The sequence below is a fragment of the Pseudonaja textilis genome, chromosome 5 (assembly GCF_049901715.1).
Source record: "Pseudonaja textilis isolate UNSWEBS1 chromosome 5, rPseTex1.2, whole genome shotgun sequence".
Taxonomy (NCBI): Eukaryota; Metazoa; Chordata; class Lepidosauria; order Squamata; family Elapidae; genus Pseudonaja; species Pseudonaja textilis.
Window position 1 is genome coordinate 41446679 of NC_141994.1, and position 17887 is coordinate 41464565.

At 38.3% G+C, this 17887-nt stretch overlaps 1 protein-coding gene across 8 annotated transcripts; it reads right to left on the reverse strand.

The window, feature by feature from the left end:
- Window positions 1-502: 502 nt before the first annotated feature.
- USP44 (ubiquitin specific peptidase 44) lies at window positions 503-13476 on the reverse strand. 8 transcript variants are annotated; one of them, XM_087934620.1, is made up of 8 exons: window positions 13358-13476; window positions 13051-13230; window positions 12117-12199; window positions 8945-10432; window positions 4946-5144; window positions 4424-4490; window positions 1644-1849; window positions 503-1086 (listed from the first exon to the last, which is right to left on the reverse strand). In XM_087934620.1, exons 4-8 carry the CDS (start codon window positions 10355-10357, stop codon window positions 887-889), a joined length of 2085 nt encoding a protein of 694 aa, XP_087790746.1. In that variant the 5' UTR covers window positions 10358-10432; window positions 12117-12199; window positions 13051-13230; window positions 13358-13476; the 3' UTR covers window positions 503-886. The 8 variants fall into 8 exon arrangements, with proteins under 8 accessions (XP_087790746.1, XP_087790742.1, XP_087790747.1 ...); XM_087934616.1 differs by having other exon boundaries at window positions 4424-4532; XM_087934621.1 differs by having other exon boundaries at window positions 12117-12298.
- Between the last annotated feature and the right edge of the window lie 4411 nt (window positions 13477-17887).

Sequence of the window (17887 nt, forward strand, 5' to 3'; positions counted from 1 at the left end):
TCAGAGTACAGTTATTCAACTTATGATCATAACTGACCCTGGAATTAAAATGTAAGTCATGCTGGTTATTAAGTGGGTCATCACATGATTTTGTATTTTGTGATCATTAAGCAAATTACCATGGTCATTAAACAAATCCACTATCCACAATGGGTATTTTTACAGAGCCAGAAGAAAACGCCTGTTTCTGGGTTCCCCAAATGCAATCATGCTGTTGGGGAGAGGGGTCCGTCATAACTTCAATCACTAAGTGACCAATCATAAGTCAAAGACTTATGTACACTGGATTAGATATAGAACCTGGGGCAGAAAGCTTAGTTCAGCAGTATACTTGAGTGAACCAATAAATAGGCTATGGAAATAATATTTAAATGTTCTTGCTACCTTTCTAGTGATTTAGTGCTTTAATAATATAAATGTGAGGAGTGTTGTACTACTTAAACTCTTTGCTTACAGAAGAGAAAGAACATTTTAACATGGCCAGAAGAAAACTTAAAACGCATTTGTTACCATCACATCTTTTAATCATGGAAGCAAGACAGATTCCTGTAGACAACATCCACAGTATTGCTAGTAGTAGTATAAAACACAGCTTTTAATTTAAAAATAGTCCAGAGTTTGCCCGCCCATATTCCTCATCTAAATTTCCTATTTCAAAATATTAAAATGCTGAAAAACAGCTTGAGGTAAAATTTAAAGATTCAAATGGAAAATTTTCTCTTAACAATTGAGATATATATGTTAATAACTTGGGAAGTTACAGTCATGAATGAGTTTAAAAGGTACAAAAGATCTGAACACGTAATAGGGTTTGGCTCCAGAAGGCAGATTTAGTACATTATTGCGCAATTCAAACTTATTCTGTACATAGCAATTTGGTTCTGAATTAGCTGTCACTTTTCGCATTGGAGCCATTAACTTCAGTATTTGCCTGTTTCCCAGATGGTGAATCAAGACCTGACATTCTCCAATGTCCATTCATTAGAGTAACTCGTTGGGTATAAAATAAAATATATGCCTGGGCCTTGCATACTTCTTCCATAGTGCACATGGTGAGCTTGGAATCATTGCAGTGTACCCAGAACCCTAGAACAACAAAAATAAGAGTAATAAAAATGGTAATGTTGATGTTTTCTTCTAAAAGCACAGAACTGATATTTTATAATTTAAGAAACTACAGTTATTCAGTATATAACCAGACCAAATATTTAATTAATGCAGCACTGCACAGCCATAGTAACAACCATTCCCCTATGAAGGCCACAACCAAATTACATTTTTCATTCACTCTGTGTAGTGATTTGTAATTAGAGGCAAACAAAGGCAACATTCCTGGTGTAATCAAAACACACATACACACCTTTCAAAGCTGTCCAATACAGAAACAACCATCTGAAATAATTACAGTATATGAAACAGTTTTTAATATTCAGGGGAAATGGGATTTCATGCAAGGCAGTACAGCTGCCTTATCTTTCAATGTGATATGCTATAATTTTTTCAGATTTCCAAATTATGAATCTCAAGAATGTAAACATTGTTTATAACATAAAATCTCCAAAAAGTATTGCCATTAAAAGATAGCCTTATTAATTGCATTTCTCATATAAATCCAATAATCTGTGCACTTTCATACGAATTACCTCCATCTGAATTATAGCAATAGGCAGTGTAGTGTCCTGAACCAAATCCTTTTCCATGATGCATCACAACAGCAGACAAATCATAGATAAAGTAATCTGCCATAAGAGATTTTAGAGATTTTCTGCAACAATAGGGTTCCATGTTTAGAATCTCATCAAAGTTGACATGCACACCAATCTTCTCACGATGATTGCGTCCTGACCATCTACAGGAGAAAAATGAAACTTAGGGTTATTTTTCTTGTTCTGAAAGAATATGTTATTTATTTCATTTTTATAAGTTATTTTATAATAACATATTGCATATTAGTCCAATAATCTAAAAACATTGTACACGGGAGTATCACTTTTGTTCAGTATCATAGCAATGAATCCAAACTGGGTTATCATCATATCGTCTGTTCAACGCAGGAAAATCTGAATTAGACAGCTGTAACTGGCCTCAAATTGAAGATCTCTAATACCAGCAAACATTCTCCAACAATCTTGCTACTTAATTTGACTTCACCTTCAAACTATTCTTACTTTTAAGAAATTTCTTCTAATATTTAAAATACCTTGTAATTTAACCACAAAATATTTGCTCTTATATGTTTTCTTTTTGAATTTAAAAACCCAAATTCATTTTATCTCCCCTGTCTATTAATACTATTTAATCCTGCTACTGGAATTTGTCTCTTATAGTATATTTGGGTGATTAGTTCAAATTCCTCTTAATCTGTCATTCTTAAATCAATAATTCTGCATTGTCATTGGTTCCACAGGGTTCCAGCTATAGATTTTGAAAAGGCCTTATAGGCATTTTATGGAAGAATCTCACCAGTTGTATAGGTTTCAATCTTATTAGTTGTGGAAAAATATACTGGACTTTATTTTTAGTTAATTTTTTGTATATTGCTTTTGTGATTCACTACTCTTACAGGTTTGTTTAATTACTACATCAATGAGTGATCCGTTATAATTATAACAGCGATGAAAACATAATTTCACAACCAGTTCTTGCATTTGAAACATTTGATAAAAGCAAAGCTGAAATAAATTCATAAGCACAGTTGTTTCACTTAACTGCTTTGCTTAATGACTGAGGTGCCAGCCTCAATTGTCGTTGCTAAACAAGAACTACCTGTATATGGACTCCACCCCAAGAACTCTCACTGAGGTTCCCAGTGAGTTGCATAGTATTTTTCTCATTTTCTTTCATGTTTTAACAGTTTTATTAGCTTGTTATATAAAATACAAAAGCAAATAAAGGTAATTCCCAGGTTATGAGTGTTCTGTTAGCAAATGTTTGACGTTACGCATTTAAGCACTCCATAATATTTACGAACAAATCCTGAAATTATGAATACTGTAGCACCACGGCACTTGTTCATCCTTACAAACGACTGCAGAGGCTCTGCAACATCACCCACCCTATTCCCCGTTTCTTTGCCTGCATTCGCAGAGAACAGACGCCTAACATGCCGCAAGATCAGTAGTGGGAGATCTTGTGTAATCTCGCACTTTAGGCCTCTATTCTCTGCAAATTGAGGCCTGGACTTTTGCAAAAGGAGGTAAGGTTTTAGTCCTTCAGGCCTTCCCTCCATTTGCTGTTTCCTTGCCGAAGCCTGCAGGGAGATTGCATTCTTGTAGGCTTCAGCAGCCCTTTGCAAAATGCCTTCATTGGCATAGCAGAGCTTGGAAGGAGCAGGCACGTCTCTCTGAAGCCCTGGTCCTACCGGCAAAGGCTTTTTGCAAAGGGCTGACAAAGCCTACAGGGACACAAGTGCTTTGCCAATGAGAAAGCAGCCCAGAAAGGCTGTGTGTGGCCTTTCAGGGCTTATTTCTTGGTGCCCGAAGCCTCGTCAAACTAATTTGGGGCAAGAAAGCAACCCTGAAAAGTTGTGCAGGGCCTTTTAGGGCTGCTTTCTTGGCGCTGGAGGCCTCAAGCCTTTTGCTGACAAGAAAGCAGGGGACAAAGAAACAGGCTGGAGGAGACAGATCTTCCTAAGGTAAGTCACCCAGTGTGGCAGGATGTGGGGAGAAGCAATTGTGGGGGGCCCAGAGGAGGGAGAATGAGGTATCCTGAGGGTCAGGGATGGCCTTGGGTGGTCTGAAGTAGGTGGCTTGTTTCTTCACTAGGACCCCCCCCCAACCTTTTCTACCCCGAATACTCATGTGCATTTAATGAGCCGCGCATTCATTCACACATTAAATTAGCAAATGCTTCAGCAAAAGCAGGGAGCAATATCTGTTCAAGGTACAAGATTCACTCCCACTAATTCTCAAGTCACGGATGAAATAGGCAGGCTCCACTACATTCATAACTTGAGGACTACCTATAGTACAAAACAAAAGGGAAGGAAAGAGAAAGAGAGAAGTGTAGAAAAGGAGGGGGAAAAGAAGTGTAGATTTCCAGCTCCCTTTGATGCAATAGAATAAGGCATTAAAATCAAGCCTCAACTTTTTACTTTTCCATATAGTATAAACTAGCATTTCTACAACAACAAAGCTATCTAATCAGTAAAATCCAGTATTCCTTTCATCTTCAAACTTTATGGAAAGTCTTAATTTAAGTCCAATCAACAATTTTGCTTTCTCTCATAAATCTACTTGTTTTAGAATGGGTAAAATGTTTAAAACACTTTATATCAGCTGTAATTATTACAAAACATTTCTTAACTGCTTTCTTAAACACATAATTATGGTGCCATATAGAGAATAGGTAGCTTGCTAACCATTAAAGAAACAATTCATTGAAAAAAAGTAAAAAATAAACTGCACGAAGACAGTTTAGTTACCTGAATCGCTTAAGGTGTAACCGCAGAATCTGAGGTAGGTGGCACACCAGAAGCTGCTTCTGGGCCTCTGTGAGTAGAACAGGTTTAGAAGAAAATTTTCTCCGTTTTGCTGTAAGAAAAATAGCCTCCCTCTAATTTATAGCAGATCACATTATAAAATTAGATTAATACCCTTTAATGTGTGCACAATATACAGGATACAAATACAAATGAGATATTCTAGAACTATTCCAAAATACAGTAACAGAATTTTTTGTGCATACCAAGTTAAATTAGAAAGAAGCAATCATACTAGAACTATCATAAAATTCATTTTGATTGGCAGAACAGTCAAGATACAATCACTGGTAAGCATGCAAAATATAAAGAGTAGCCATTTGTGCTAATGATGTAAGCACAAAGTTTGTTTCACATTCTGTTATTAAATATCTCACATAGGTAACATTTTTTAAAATAACCCTATTAGATAGTTAACATCATATATTAAAATCAGATCCATGAGTACATACAGTCGTTACTCACTGTTGCACTGGTTACAGGCATATATCTTCCCTTCTAAAGCTTCAGTTTCTGTAAATTTGGCTAACATCTCTGTCAACAAGCATGGATACTGACAGGTTGTCTCCCTCCCATTGCAGTGGTATCTTTCAGGAAATTCCAATGACAAGTCCCAGAAAGGCTCTACAGTATTTGATTTGTTGTCACATGCAAGGCATGTTACCTGTCGATATAAACCATCAGTTAATTTGAATTTATAGCTCTGTTTCAAGAATTTAAAACAGCTAACTATATATGAATAAATGATGCAAAGAGAAATTACTTATCCTCATCCTTAATTTCAAGTGGATCCACTGCCATTTAAAAATTAAATCAAAAATTGGAAACTAGCTTTTCCCTCAAAATAGTTTATCTTTGAAAGGGAAGGGTTCAGGAGTGGGATTCAAAATTTTTAACAACCGGTCCTGTGAGAATGGCTTAGGTGGTGGGCATGGCTTAGGTGGTCATGTGACTGGGTGGACATGGCTTGGTGGTCATGTTATTGGCTGGGTATGGCCAACTCAATATCACTCCACATTGAGGCACACATCTCTTCACATGGCCTCTCATGACTGTGGGGATGCTGCAACAGTCGTAAGTGTGAAAAATGGTCACAAATCACTTTTTTCAGTGCCATTGTAACTTTGAATGGTCACTCCACACAAGCAAAATACCAGCAAAGGAGGGGAAAAAAACTCCGGAGATGATCCTGAGACAGGAAGTCTAGTCCTGCCAAGAATGTAATAATGGTTAACAGAGAGGCAGTTTCCTTCCTGCCTTCCTTAGAGGATTAGGCCAGTAATTTCTTCTAACAACCGGTTTTCCTAACTGCTTAGAATGTTAACAAGCGGTTCTGGCAAATAGATGCGAACTGGTAGAATCCCACCCCTGGAAGGGTTAGTAATATTATGGCAAAGTACAGTCTTATAGAAATCATATAATGTCATACAACTGTATATCTTAAAATTAAAAAACTTTGTAGAAAAAGCCCAGATCTGGGCAAAGTATATTTGGATCATCACATTGTACTAAGTTCCCAATTCAAACAAACCCAGGAAATGTACAATAACGATATTATGGATGGATATACTGCATATTATAATTGTATGTCACTGTAGAAAATTTGTATAAATATATACATTGTGTGCATAAATATATATAGAAAAGACCACTGAAGAACAAATTAACTGAAATGAAGATGACAAAGAATACAGTACAGTCTGAACTATTTGGATATTTGTACAGTGTAAATATTTGCATCTAGAGAACAAGTTGCTTTAGATCCAGTGTGGGCACTTTATTCTACCTAATGGCAGTTCCTTAACATTATTCTCTTCCTAAGCCTGCATGATAGACTCGTAGCTTTAGGAAACGCAATCAGGAGATCTTATGGAAAGTATAATAGCATGTTTCATCATCTCCCCATCTTAAATGCATAATTTCCAGAGATGTGCAAGCCCAGAGAAGACATGACTTTTTACTAATGATTGACGCAGCAAGGATGCTAAAGTAGGATCCAAAGTACAGGGTCCATTTCACATCTCAATACTCTTACATTTCTTCTCTGAAGTATAGTATATAACTAAAATCTTATAGGAAATATAAAGAATGTTGCTATAGTTTAAATATATTTACTATCATATGCATTATGAATTATTTCTCTTCTCCCTTCAAATAAAAAATTCAAGGCATGCAAAGTGAGGATGAGCAATCTAATTTTGAGCTCACACTGAAAACTCCTAGCTTTAACTATTGACTTTAGAAATGATTTTGCTTAGTAATTTAACCTAGGCAGACCACCAACTAAAACAACTTTGCTTAACACATAAGCTATTTGTCTTTACAAATGTGAAGAGTTATAGTTGTGGTTCACGAGTCTCTTCATCCTTGATCCCATGGTCCTTCTTGTATAACAAAACAAGAGAGATGGGTGGCTCAGCATATGCTGTTACTTGGAAATATCTGGGGGAATCGCCATACAAATATCATCAAAAACCCTTGTTTCCAAATTTGTGTAAATATACCACCAGCCTTCAGTGGACTATACTATTTTTCAAACTCTTGTAAATATCTCAGAATGTGCGTATCATGACAAGAGATTGTTTGCAGATCAACAGTAAGGGATTCTTACAATTGTGGATCTGTGGATCTGGGCTCAAAGGAGTGTGTAAATGAAGACCATGTTCACCTAAGAATCTGTCACCTGACTATGAAATGAACTCTTCCCTCATAAAGATCAGACCTAGCGCAGATCCTTTAAAAGCAAACTTTCCAACTACAAAATAATTATCCAATGATAGCTATCATTATAGGGCATTACTCTCTCTCTGTCCAACTCAACTCACAAGGGTGTGATGGAGAAAATAGGAGGAGGATGGAGTATTATGTTTATTTGCTGTGTTGAGTCATTTATAAAAAATAATTGCAATGGGATAACAATCTAATAAATAAGTCTAATTAAATCTAACAATCTAATAAATAAGGATAAATTACACTAACCCCAAACAAAGCATTAATGACATACATGAATAAAATATATTTGGACAACAGAGTAAATTCTAACAAACTATCTGAATTGGAATTCAACCTCAAATTCCAGACCAGTTCCATCAAAGAAAGTCAAGACCTTTTGGAGTAATTGAATTATGAATCAAAGTGCTGGGAGCTTGACAAGATGGATTTTTGAAACAGATCCAAAGGAGCACATTGTTTAAATGTACATTGTTACATTACATAACAAGTAAGAAAAACATATCATTTTAAAAAAATCAGGATGACTCTATTAGAACCTTTTTCAATTAACACATTTTTATTAAAATGCATTAATTTTGTGAAATGCAATTCACTTCATTAGATGTGAGCTATAGCTCACAAAAGCTTAAGCTAAGCGAAGCTAAAATTGTTTAGTTGGAAAAGATGGTACCACCATAGACAAACACAGCCCTAACAGAGTTAAATACCCATTCTGCAGCTAAGTGGAAGCAATTTTTCATTTAATCAAGTTTTAAATTATGCAAATACTGTTGCTTATTTTTAGATGTTCTACTTATTTTTACATTATTTCACTTCTGAAATTACCTCAAGATCTGTACTAAAGAACAAGTCTTTTTTATATTTGTTAAAATACAGGTAGTCCTCGACTTACAATTCATTTAGGTCACATGATCAAAATTCAGACACTTGGCAACTGACTCGTATTTATGATAGCTGCAATGTCCTGGGTCATATGATCACCTTTTGTGACCTTCTGATAAGCAAAGTCAATGAGAAAGCCAGGTTCTTTTTACAGTTTTGTTACTAATTTAAGAACTGCAATGATTCACTTAACAACAGTGGCGAGAAAGGCTATAAAAAGGGGCAAAATTCATTCAACAGTCTCATTTAGTAACAGAAATTTTGGGCTCAATTGTGGTCATAAGTGAGGAATAGTTGTAGTTCTAAAGTTTCATCTACAGAGAATCCCTATGTAATATAAATAAAATTGAAATTAAGTTCTAGGTTATTAAATATAACAATTTTAGAAGCAGAAAATCCTTCAAACAGTGATGCACACAAAAAAGATTAAAGTAATTTTAAAATCTTTGCCAGGAGAAATACTGGGTTGATGCCAGTTATACTTTCTTGTGACTCAGTGTAAGAGTATTGCCACAAATAATGTCTTCTTTTTAAAAACATTCTGCTTGTGTATTAATGGGAATCTGCTAACTACTGGTATGTCTTTACACAAGCCTTTTTATACAATCATAATATGCTGGCAAAACTGTAAGAAAGAATACAATTCTTAATTTAAGAAATAAGTGATGTAGTAAGCAGGGATAGAAGCCTGCTTGAAACAGTACAAAATACTGCTTACTCAAAATACAATACTAAGTTAGATTCTTATTTAGCATAAGACAGTCAGGAAGTTCAGTTTTCAATGTTATACTACCCTGAATTTTCTATCACTCACTCACTCACTGAATCATCTTATTCTACAATATTTACCTGACTTAAAAGCTGTCCATGAAAAATAGTGTTGACCACATTAAAAACTTTTTTAATGAGTTTCCTTTGAGAAGCAGGAATGAGGGCTGGGCTTTTTGCTCTAACTGTCTCCAATTCTTGTTGGACTTTATCCAAAAGTTCACAAAGAAATTCCTGAGCATCTTGTTGGGCATAACCATGGAAGGCTGGGATTAGTCTCCACACAGAATGGAGCATGGCAAAAGGAGACACCAATGCCCACTTGCCAGACCACATAACTTGAAACAAAGTATGTAATTCATGACAAAGAGAAATGTACTTTGAACTTGGTTCCTTGGGCTGAATAAGTTCCATATTTCTATTACTTGATCCACCACCACTTAAACCTGATGATGTACTAAATCGCCTTGTGAAAAATGTCAGGTCCTTAACAAAGGTTTTCTGTTCTTGAACATCAAAGCTAGCAGATAGAGGCTGCTTTGTAGATGATCTTGTTTTGCCACTGGCTGCAACTGCTAACAACTCTTGTGTTTGGTTTAAATCAAGCTTTAAAAAACATTCCCGAAATATGAACAAATGACTCAATACCTGAAGAATTGAGTTCATATAGCAAGTATTTCCCAAGTTTCGTAGTCCTGTCACACCAGGAGTCATAGTAGGTCTTCGTTTGGCTGGAGAATCATTAATTTTTTTTAACTTTACATCATCTGAGGTAGCTGCTACTTTCAGCTCTATATCAGAGCCCAAATTTTGTGGCATTTTTAGTACACACACTGAAGATTCATTTTGTTTTTGCAAGCGAAAGCTTTTCCTTGGTGGTATTTTTTCCATTTCCTCCTTCAATTGGCGCTTTCGTTCTTCTCTTTTCTTCCTAGCATTGACTCGTCTTTCTTCTGCCTGTTCACACAGCTTATCTTCTTCTAAAATCCTTTTCCCAGTTGGTGTTAATTCAAACCAAGTTCTAAATACTTTGCCCATTAATGCATACCTCCTGTGCCATAGGGCTGTGAACATACGGTCTTGACTTCGAAGCAAAGCCTGAGCATTATTATGTGAAATATCATCACTTATGCCCATAGATCGCAAAATCCTACCACTCCGAGTAGTGCAGTCATAATTCTGGCTCTTGATTGCACTTAATATACTTCGTAAAAGTTTTATGTCACCAGTGGTGTTATCATTAAGAACATAATCATCACAAAGGTAGCAAAAAATGTACAGCTCATTTACTTCCAATGCTACTGGATGATTGCTTTCATGAAAGTGCTTTAGTGCATGTTCTTCAATATATCTTCCACAAGCAACATGTGAGCAACTGAGACAGGCCCATACAGATTCTGTAGTATTGCATACCATGCAATGCCATTTGTGAGGATTCACTATTGAATGGTCCTGGGCAAGCCGCAGTCGGCCTACATGCTTACATTTATCCATTGTCAATCTCACAATGTTGAGAATATACTACAGAAATTCATCAGCCCAACAGCTTCTTAGGTTTTGCATTTTCACCTGAAAATGAGGAGGGAAAAGGTGCTTTTAGTATCATGCCACAAAAATGAAACCATTCAGACTCTCAGGTCAATACGCAAAGAAAGTAAGATAGATGTATATATGTTCATAACATATAGGAAGCTATGTAAAAACATCCAAATTTGAACGACAGTTTTATGGTAAAAAAAATTGTCCATTTTGAAAATGTTTTGAGGTGAAAACAGCACTTTGTTCCACATATAGAGACCTAAATCACAAAATCAATTCCACTTAGAACTGTCTTTAAACAAAACAGAACACACAATGTATATTTATTATAATGACTGATACACTGTGGCCTGATTTTTATCCATATTAGAAATCCTTATTGCTCTTATGCTGGAGGTCAAGCTTATATCCTGAAATGGCAGCTATTACAAGAGAGGTTTTAAAAAATTAGTATAGGTTAGCCCTCTTTTTTTTTAAAGAAAAAGCTTTTCTTAATCAAAAAGTCAGTTTTATGATTTATTCAAAAGCAAACCATCAACCATTAAACATGCCTAAGTTGTAATATGAGATCTAAGTTTGATATGAGGGGCCATCATGACCACAGATATATCCAACCCTCTATTTCTATCAAATTATTAAAATTTCATAAAGCTATATCCCTTTTATCTTAGCACATTGTCTTTTTCAATCATGTGGGATGGGGTTTTTGAGAAGGTTAAAAATGAACAAAACTGTTTTCCTACATTTCACAGTGGCAGAGACACTGCAGACCAAAACCCTTTCTCTGATAGAGAAATCTAAGAGAAGAGCCTCAATTAAACATTACTGTTTAGGTGCTCCAGCTTAGATTTCAGCCAGTTTATTCCATACCACCTGCCCAGTTTTCCATTATATCCTTTCTCATAATTTCCCATAATCATTCAGCTATTCAGTGTAGCTGTTTTGTTTTTTTAAAAAGTTTAGAAATATCAAGATTCTCCTCAGCCTGCTGATACTGGTGCTTCAGTAAAACTTGACTTCATTCAAACATTATTTATTCCCAAGAATCAAAGCTATTTATTTAATATAAGAAGTCCTTGATTTATGATCACATGTTCAGCCACTATTCAAAGCTACAAGGCAATGAACTAAAGGACTTACTACCTTTTTGCCTGGTGATCATGTGATTGGAATTCAGGCACTTTGCAGCCCACCCACACAACTGCAGGGAACTTTCTTTTAACCATTCTGCAGCCTGTTATCCTAACTGACCTTTTCTGTCTTCTTGCTCCCAATGCTAACAAAAGATGCCTGGTTCAGCCCAGCAAGACAGCTGCTGGCTCCACAAGGCTTTCTTTCCAAAGTTGTGCATGGTGGCTTCTTAGTGAGACATGAGGAAGATGGCTGACATGGTTTTCCTTGTGAAGGGCCAGGATGGGAATGTCTCATCAGCAATGGAAGCAAGAAGATATCAAAGGTCAGCTGGGGCAGCAGGAGAGTTGGAGAGTAGGTAGGAAGGATGGGTAAAGCTGGGACTGGGCTGGAGCATTTCCCAGGATGCTGAGGTTTTGAGATGCACTGTTGTGGAGGATCCCAGGACTCTGAGGCTTAGCGTCGCGAGAGCTTCCTGTGGTGCAGTTTTGTCATGAAGGTATAGGCCCTAGTTACCCAAATCTTGCTATTTTGCTGGATAATACAGAATGCATTCAGATTCCAGAAATAATGAGATACTTACAAATATATTATTTCATCCTGAGATAATTTAATTGCAACTTCACATTAAGCAGTTAGATTTGTTAGTTTACTTCACAGCAGCTACTGGATGAGATATATGCAGAATAAATTATCAAATCCAACTTGTCTATTTATCTTAAAATAAATCTTTCTTTTGTAAGGTTTATTCATTTTAATAAATATCTGTAGAAAATTATAAAAACACAGCATTTAGATATTTAAGATCATTTGTCCTATTTACAAATATAATCCTAATTGAGAACAGAAAAATGAATGTTCCATTTTCCATTGTATATTGACTATTAATCTTGTATCTATCTCACCTGTGTTAGCCATTAACTAAAGTTCTTAACCAGTATCTCAACTTCCAAAACAAAGATTCATGAGCAAGATCGTCTTTCCAGGAAAAAGGCAGCCAATTTAATATCCAACCACAATTCTTTCTAGACTAATTTTTAGACATTAGCAACAATACAAACATATTTTAACTGCAGCAACTACTTCCTCCAGAAGTTTATTTCTATTATTCTGCCGGCAGAAATCTTAATCGGTTCATAACTCTTCCTTTTTTCCCCACTGTCTCTCATTCTGGTACGATGTAACTAACCCATAAAAACCAAGCAAGACTAACACCGTGATTGGATTCATTCATCCTGTTATACTATGGGTTGTTGAATAAACTTCGTACTTGCTGGCTTTGCAGAACACAGAGCAATGTATACACGCACATGAGAAAGTTTTAAACACTTCCTTACGAGCCAACCATTTCCAAAAGCCGAAAAAGGCTTTAACCTATAAAGCTCAACAATGTTTTTTGTTTTTTAAAAAGTACCCTCTGTATTACTGCGACGGGGGAGGGAGCAGAGAAAAAGGAGTGAAAATGAACAAGAGAATTGGGAGAGTTAGATTAGTAGAAGACAGGCAGAAAAATTAACCCGCTCCAAGTTCCGGACTCCTCTCCCAAGGCAGTCCTGGCGCCGCCAGATTTCGCCTTGCTCCTCCACTCCTCCGAGGCAAAACTGTAATTACAGGCGAGGGCGGCTTCCAGGGCCAGCGGCATAAATGTTCGTCGCCCAGCTTCTTCGACGACGTCAACACCGAGGACCGGGATGGGGCTGCCCGAGAGATGGGGAGGGCCAAAGGTCAGTGGGAAGCAACGGGCATCCCCTACCTCCTTCCCTCCCCCGCTTGCACCCCGGCTGCCCCCTCCCTCCCGGGACCCCTGCTACCGCCGGTTCTCACCCGACTGGCCCGAGCCATGTCGGTGGCCGAAGCCACTCAGCTATTCGGTCCTTCGCGCAATCGCCGACCTCGCCAGAAACCCTTGCCAGGAGCCGCCATCTTAAGCGCCTCAGGCTTCTGGGGTTCTGAAGCCCCGCCCCCTCGGCGCGTCACGCCGCGGCTCCCTCGGGCAGCTCCTCAGCGGCGGGGATTCCTCGTGTGAGTGGGCGCTGACCGTGCGTGAAGCGGGGGTGGGCAGAACTGCTGTTGGTGAACTTGTCACAATAGAAGACTTCCGCGTCTCTCGAGTCGTGTTTCCTCTTTGCGTTAGTCTTGGGTACCTAAACTATGGTTTACTCATATCAGTTACCAGGATTCGCATAATATAGCGCGCTGGATCAGAGCGAAACTACAGCCCAGAACTGGAAAACGAGCCGCAAACTAACCGGCCCCTTTTTAGCTGATAAGTACAGCGACAGTCTTTATTTGGGAGAGGGGGCGTTAGGAATGAGGTAGAAATTCATTCAATGAACTACAGCCTGGTTTAGCTAATTTGCTAAGCCAAATAAAGTGGAGCCTAGTTAACATTAAAGAATTAATTTAGTTAAATTTAATTTAGTTATAAAATGTTCAAACTATCACACATTGCACCCATTTCACATGCTAGTAAAGTTATGCTTAAAATCCTTCAACCTAGGCTCCAGCAGTATGTGTATGGAGAACTACCAGAAGTACAGGCAGGATTCAAAGAGGCAGAGAAACTAGAGGTCAAATTGCCAATATACACTGGATCATGGAGAAAGCTAACATCTACTTCAACTTCATTGACTATGCCAAAGCCTTTGATTGTGTGGATCACAACAAATTGTGGCAATTTCTCAAAGAGAACTTTAAACTACGCAATCTAAAACCATCTCTATCTATTGGACTGGATGGGATATGTGCCTACTCCTTAAAAAAAGCTATCCACTGCCATAGCAGAACCTCTAAGCATAATCTTTGAAAAATCTTTCAGGACCAGCTCCTTGCCTAATTTATGGTCACAAGCCACAGTCATCCCCATCTTCAAAAAGGGAGACCCCAGACTAGTTGAAAATTACAGACCAATCTCCTTATGCTGCATCACCTGTAAAGTCATGGAATCAATTATTAACCAATCCATTATCCTCCACTTAGAGATAAACAACCTACTCTCCAATAAACAATTTGGTTTCAGAAAAAAACTATCCTGTGATCTGCAACTCTTACACTGCAAAAACATATGGACTACACAGCTCGATCAGGGCAAAGCAATAGATGCAAACTACATAGACTTCTGTAAAGCCTTTGATTCAGTGGTACACGACAAACTACTAAAACTAAAATCTTATGGTATCTCTGGACACCTGCATAACTGGATAGAAGCATTCCTGTCAAACAGACAACAAATGGTCAAAATTGGGAGCGTCCTATCAAATTCTGTACCTGTCAACAGTGGTGTCCCCAAGGCAGTGTTCTAGGACAAACTCTTTTCATACTCTACATAAATGACCTCTGTGATCATATCAAGAGCAACTGCGTTCTCTTCGCTGATGATGTAAAACTGTTCAATACCACAGACAATATTGCTACCCTTCAAAAAGACCTCGACTATGTATCAGAATGGTCAAACAAATGGCAACTTCAAATCTCAACAAATAAATGCTCTGTCTTACATATTGGCAAAAAAAAATCAGAAAATAAAATACAGGCCGAATAGTCAAGACCTTGTTGATGATCCAAACTCTGTCAAGGATCTTGGAATACTCATCTCTAATGATCTAAGTGCTAGAGCCCACTGTAATTACATAGCCAAAAAGGCATTGAGTTGTTAACCTAATCTTACATAGTTTTTTCTCTGGTAATATTACACTACTAACTAGAGCATACGAAACATTTGCTAGACCAATACTCAAATACAGTTCATCAGTCTGGAACCCACATTACGTATCTGATATTAACACAGTTGAGAAAGTCCAGAGATATTTCACAAGAAGAGTTCTCCACTCCTCTATTCTAGACCTAGAAAACCTAGAACTATGCCGCCTTCGGTCCGATCTACCGTATTTCTCACAAAATAAGGCCGGGCCTTAACTTTTTTTTACCCCCCAAAAGACAGCCAGACCGTCTTTTCGGGGGTGACTTAATTCCCCCCCCTTGCATCCTCGGGCGGGAGACCTTCCGCCACCGTTGCATTCCCTTCTCTCTTGTGGCGTTTATAGCAACGCCACGGCGTTTGGCGCAGCCACGTGCAGCCAGCCAGGGCTCCTCCCTGCAACCGGAACCCGGTGGAGACACTCAGCTTCAGGCGCTCCTGTCGCTGCCTTCCCTTTGCCTTCAAAGGTAAAGCCAATTATTTTAAAAATGACACCCTAATACAACAAAGCCTCCCCTGTCCGAGAGGGCAGACCAACCCCATGGGGGGAGGCAAATCTCCCAGGACCGCAGCGCAGGATTGGCCCACCTCGGGAGAAGCACCCAGCCGCCATCCCTGCCTGGCGCATTAGATATGCAGATGATACCACTTTAATGGCAGAAAGTGAAGAGGAACTAAAGAGCCTCTTGATGTGGGTGAAGGAGGAGAGTGCAAAAGTTGGCTTAAAATTCAACATTAAGAAATCTAAGATCATGGCATCCAGCCCTCTCAATTCCTGGCAAATAGATGGGGAAGAAATGGAGGTAGTGACAGATTTTATTTTCCTGGGCTCCAAGATCACCGCAGATGGGGACTATAGCTAAGAAATTAAAAGACACTTCCTCCTGCAGAGGAAAGCTGTGGCAAATCTAGATAGCATATTAAAAAGCAGAGACATCACCCTGCCAACAAAAGTGCATATAGTCAAGGCTATGGTTTTTCCCAGTTGCAATGTATGGCTATGAAAGTTGGACCATAAGAAAGGCTGAGCGCCAAAGAATTGAGGCCTTTGAACTCTGGTGCTGGAAAAGACTCCTGCAAATCCCTTGGACTGCAAAGCGATCAAACCCGGGGTGGGATTCTACGGGTTTTGTCTGGCTTTGTAGAACCGGTAGCTCTGAAGAGCAGCAGACATAGAACCGGTTTTGACCCACCTGCCTGCCTGGGCTCTTAGCTGACCTTTATTTCCTGCTTTTTCAACCTCAGCTGCTTTGCAAGGCACAGCTATGATTGAAAAAGTAGGAAAAAAGTGCTTTTTCAAATGCTGCACACCCATGCACAGCACTGCTCAGCAGTCCAGGCAGCAAGCTGATGATGTTATACACGCACATGCAGCGTGCATACAAAATGTAAAGCCACCAAACTGGTAGTTACACCAGTCGGATCCCACCCCTGGATCAAACTGGTCAAACCTAGAGGAGATCAACCCTGACTGCTCTTTAGAAGGCCAGATCATGAAGATGAAACTCAAATACTTTGACCACCTAATGAGAAGGAAGAACTCACTGGAGAAGAGCCTAATGCTGGGAACAATTGAGGGCAAAAGAAGGAGGGGACAGCAGAGAATAAGGTGGATGGATGGAGTCACTGAAGCAGTCAGCATGAGCTTAAATGGACTCTGGGGATGGTAGAGGACAGGAAGGCCTGGAGGAACGTTGTCCATGGGGTCGCGATTGGTTGGACACAACTTTGCAACAACAACAAAGTTAACGTTTGGATCGGGAGTATCAGACAATATCAGGCCTGGGGAAAATGGGAAGAGGTTGGGAAAGTGTGACAAATTCATAGAGCGTGTGAGTCTGAAAAATTTACTCCCATGAATCTAACTAATGTCCATCTAATCTTTGATCTAACTTTGAATCTAAGTTTACATACCATATAATATAATGTAGTTGCTTGTTTGCTCTTCAGATGTATGCTTTGTGAAACCAACAGTTGTAGACAATGCATGACAGTACAGGTAGTCTTCAACTTATAGCCATTTACTTAGTCACCATTCAAAGTTACAATGGCACTGAAAAAAGTGACCTGTGTCCATTTTACACTTACAATCACTGCAACAACACAGGGTCATGTGATCAAAATTCTGATGCTTGGTAACTGGTGCATACTTGTGAGGAATGCAGTGTTCTGGAGTCTGGTGATCACTATTGGCTACTTTCGATATTAAAAGTCAATGGGGAAACGAGATTGCACTTAACCACTGCACTTAACAACAATGGATTCACTTAACAATTAACAATTTCAGTTAAAAATTATAATTGAAAGGGGACAAAAAGTAATAGCAACATTTGAGAAGTATGATATGGCTTTATGCTGAGATGGGTCTATGTAGATTAGTTTGTTGTTGTTTAGTAAGACATTAGAAATGTATAATGTGAAAACAATTGTTTAATTTGAGAAAAAAATATTGTTTAATGTGAGAAAAGTCATCAAAGAAAAAGTAGTGGAATGTTTTTTGAAACATGGCATCAAAGAAGGAATTGGAAGAAGATGGAATAAAAATATGCATGGCTGTAAATTAGATGAGGTGAGATTGAGCAGGAACTATGCCAGGGATGGGTAATAACTTTACTCTTTAATAGAGGGGGCACAATGGCTCAGGGGTTAAAGACATT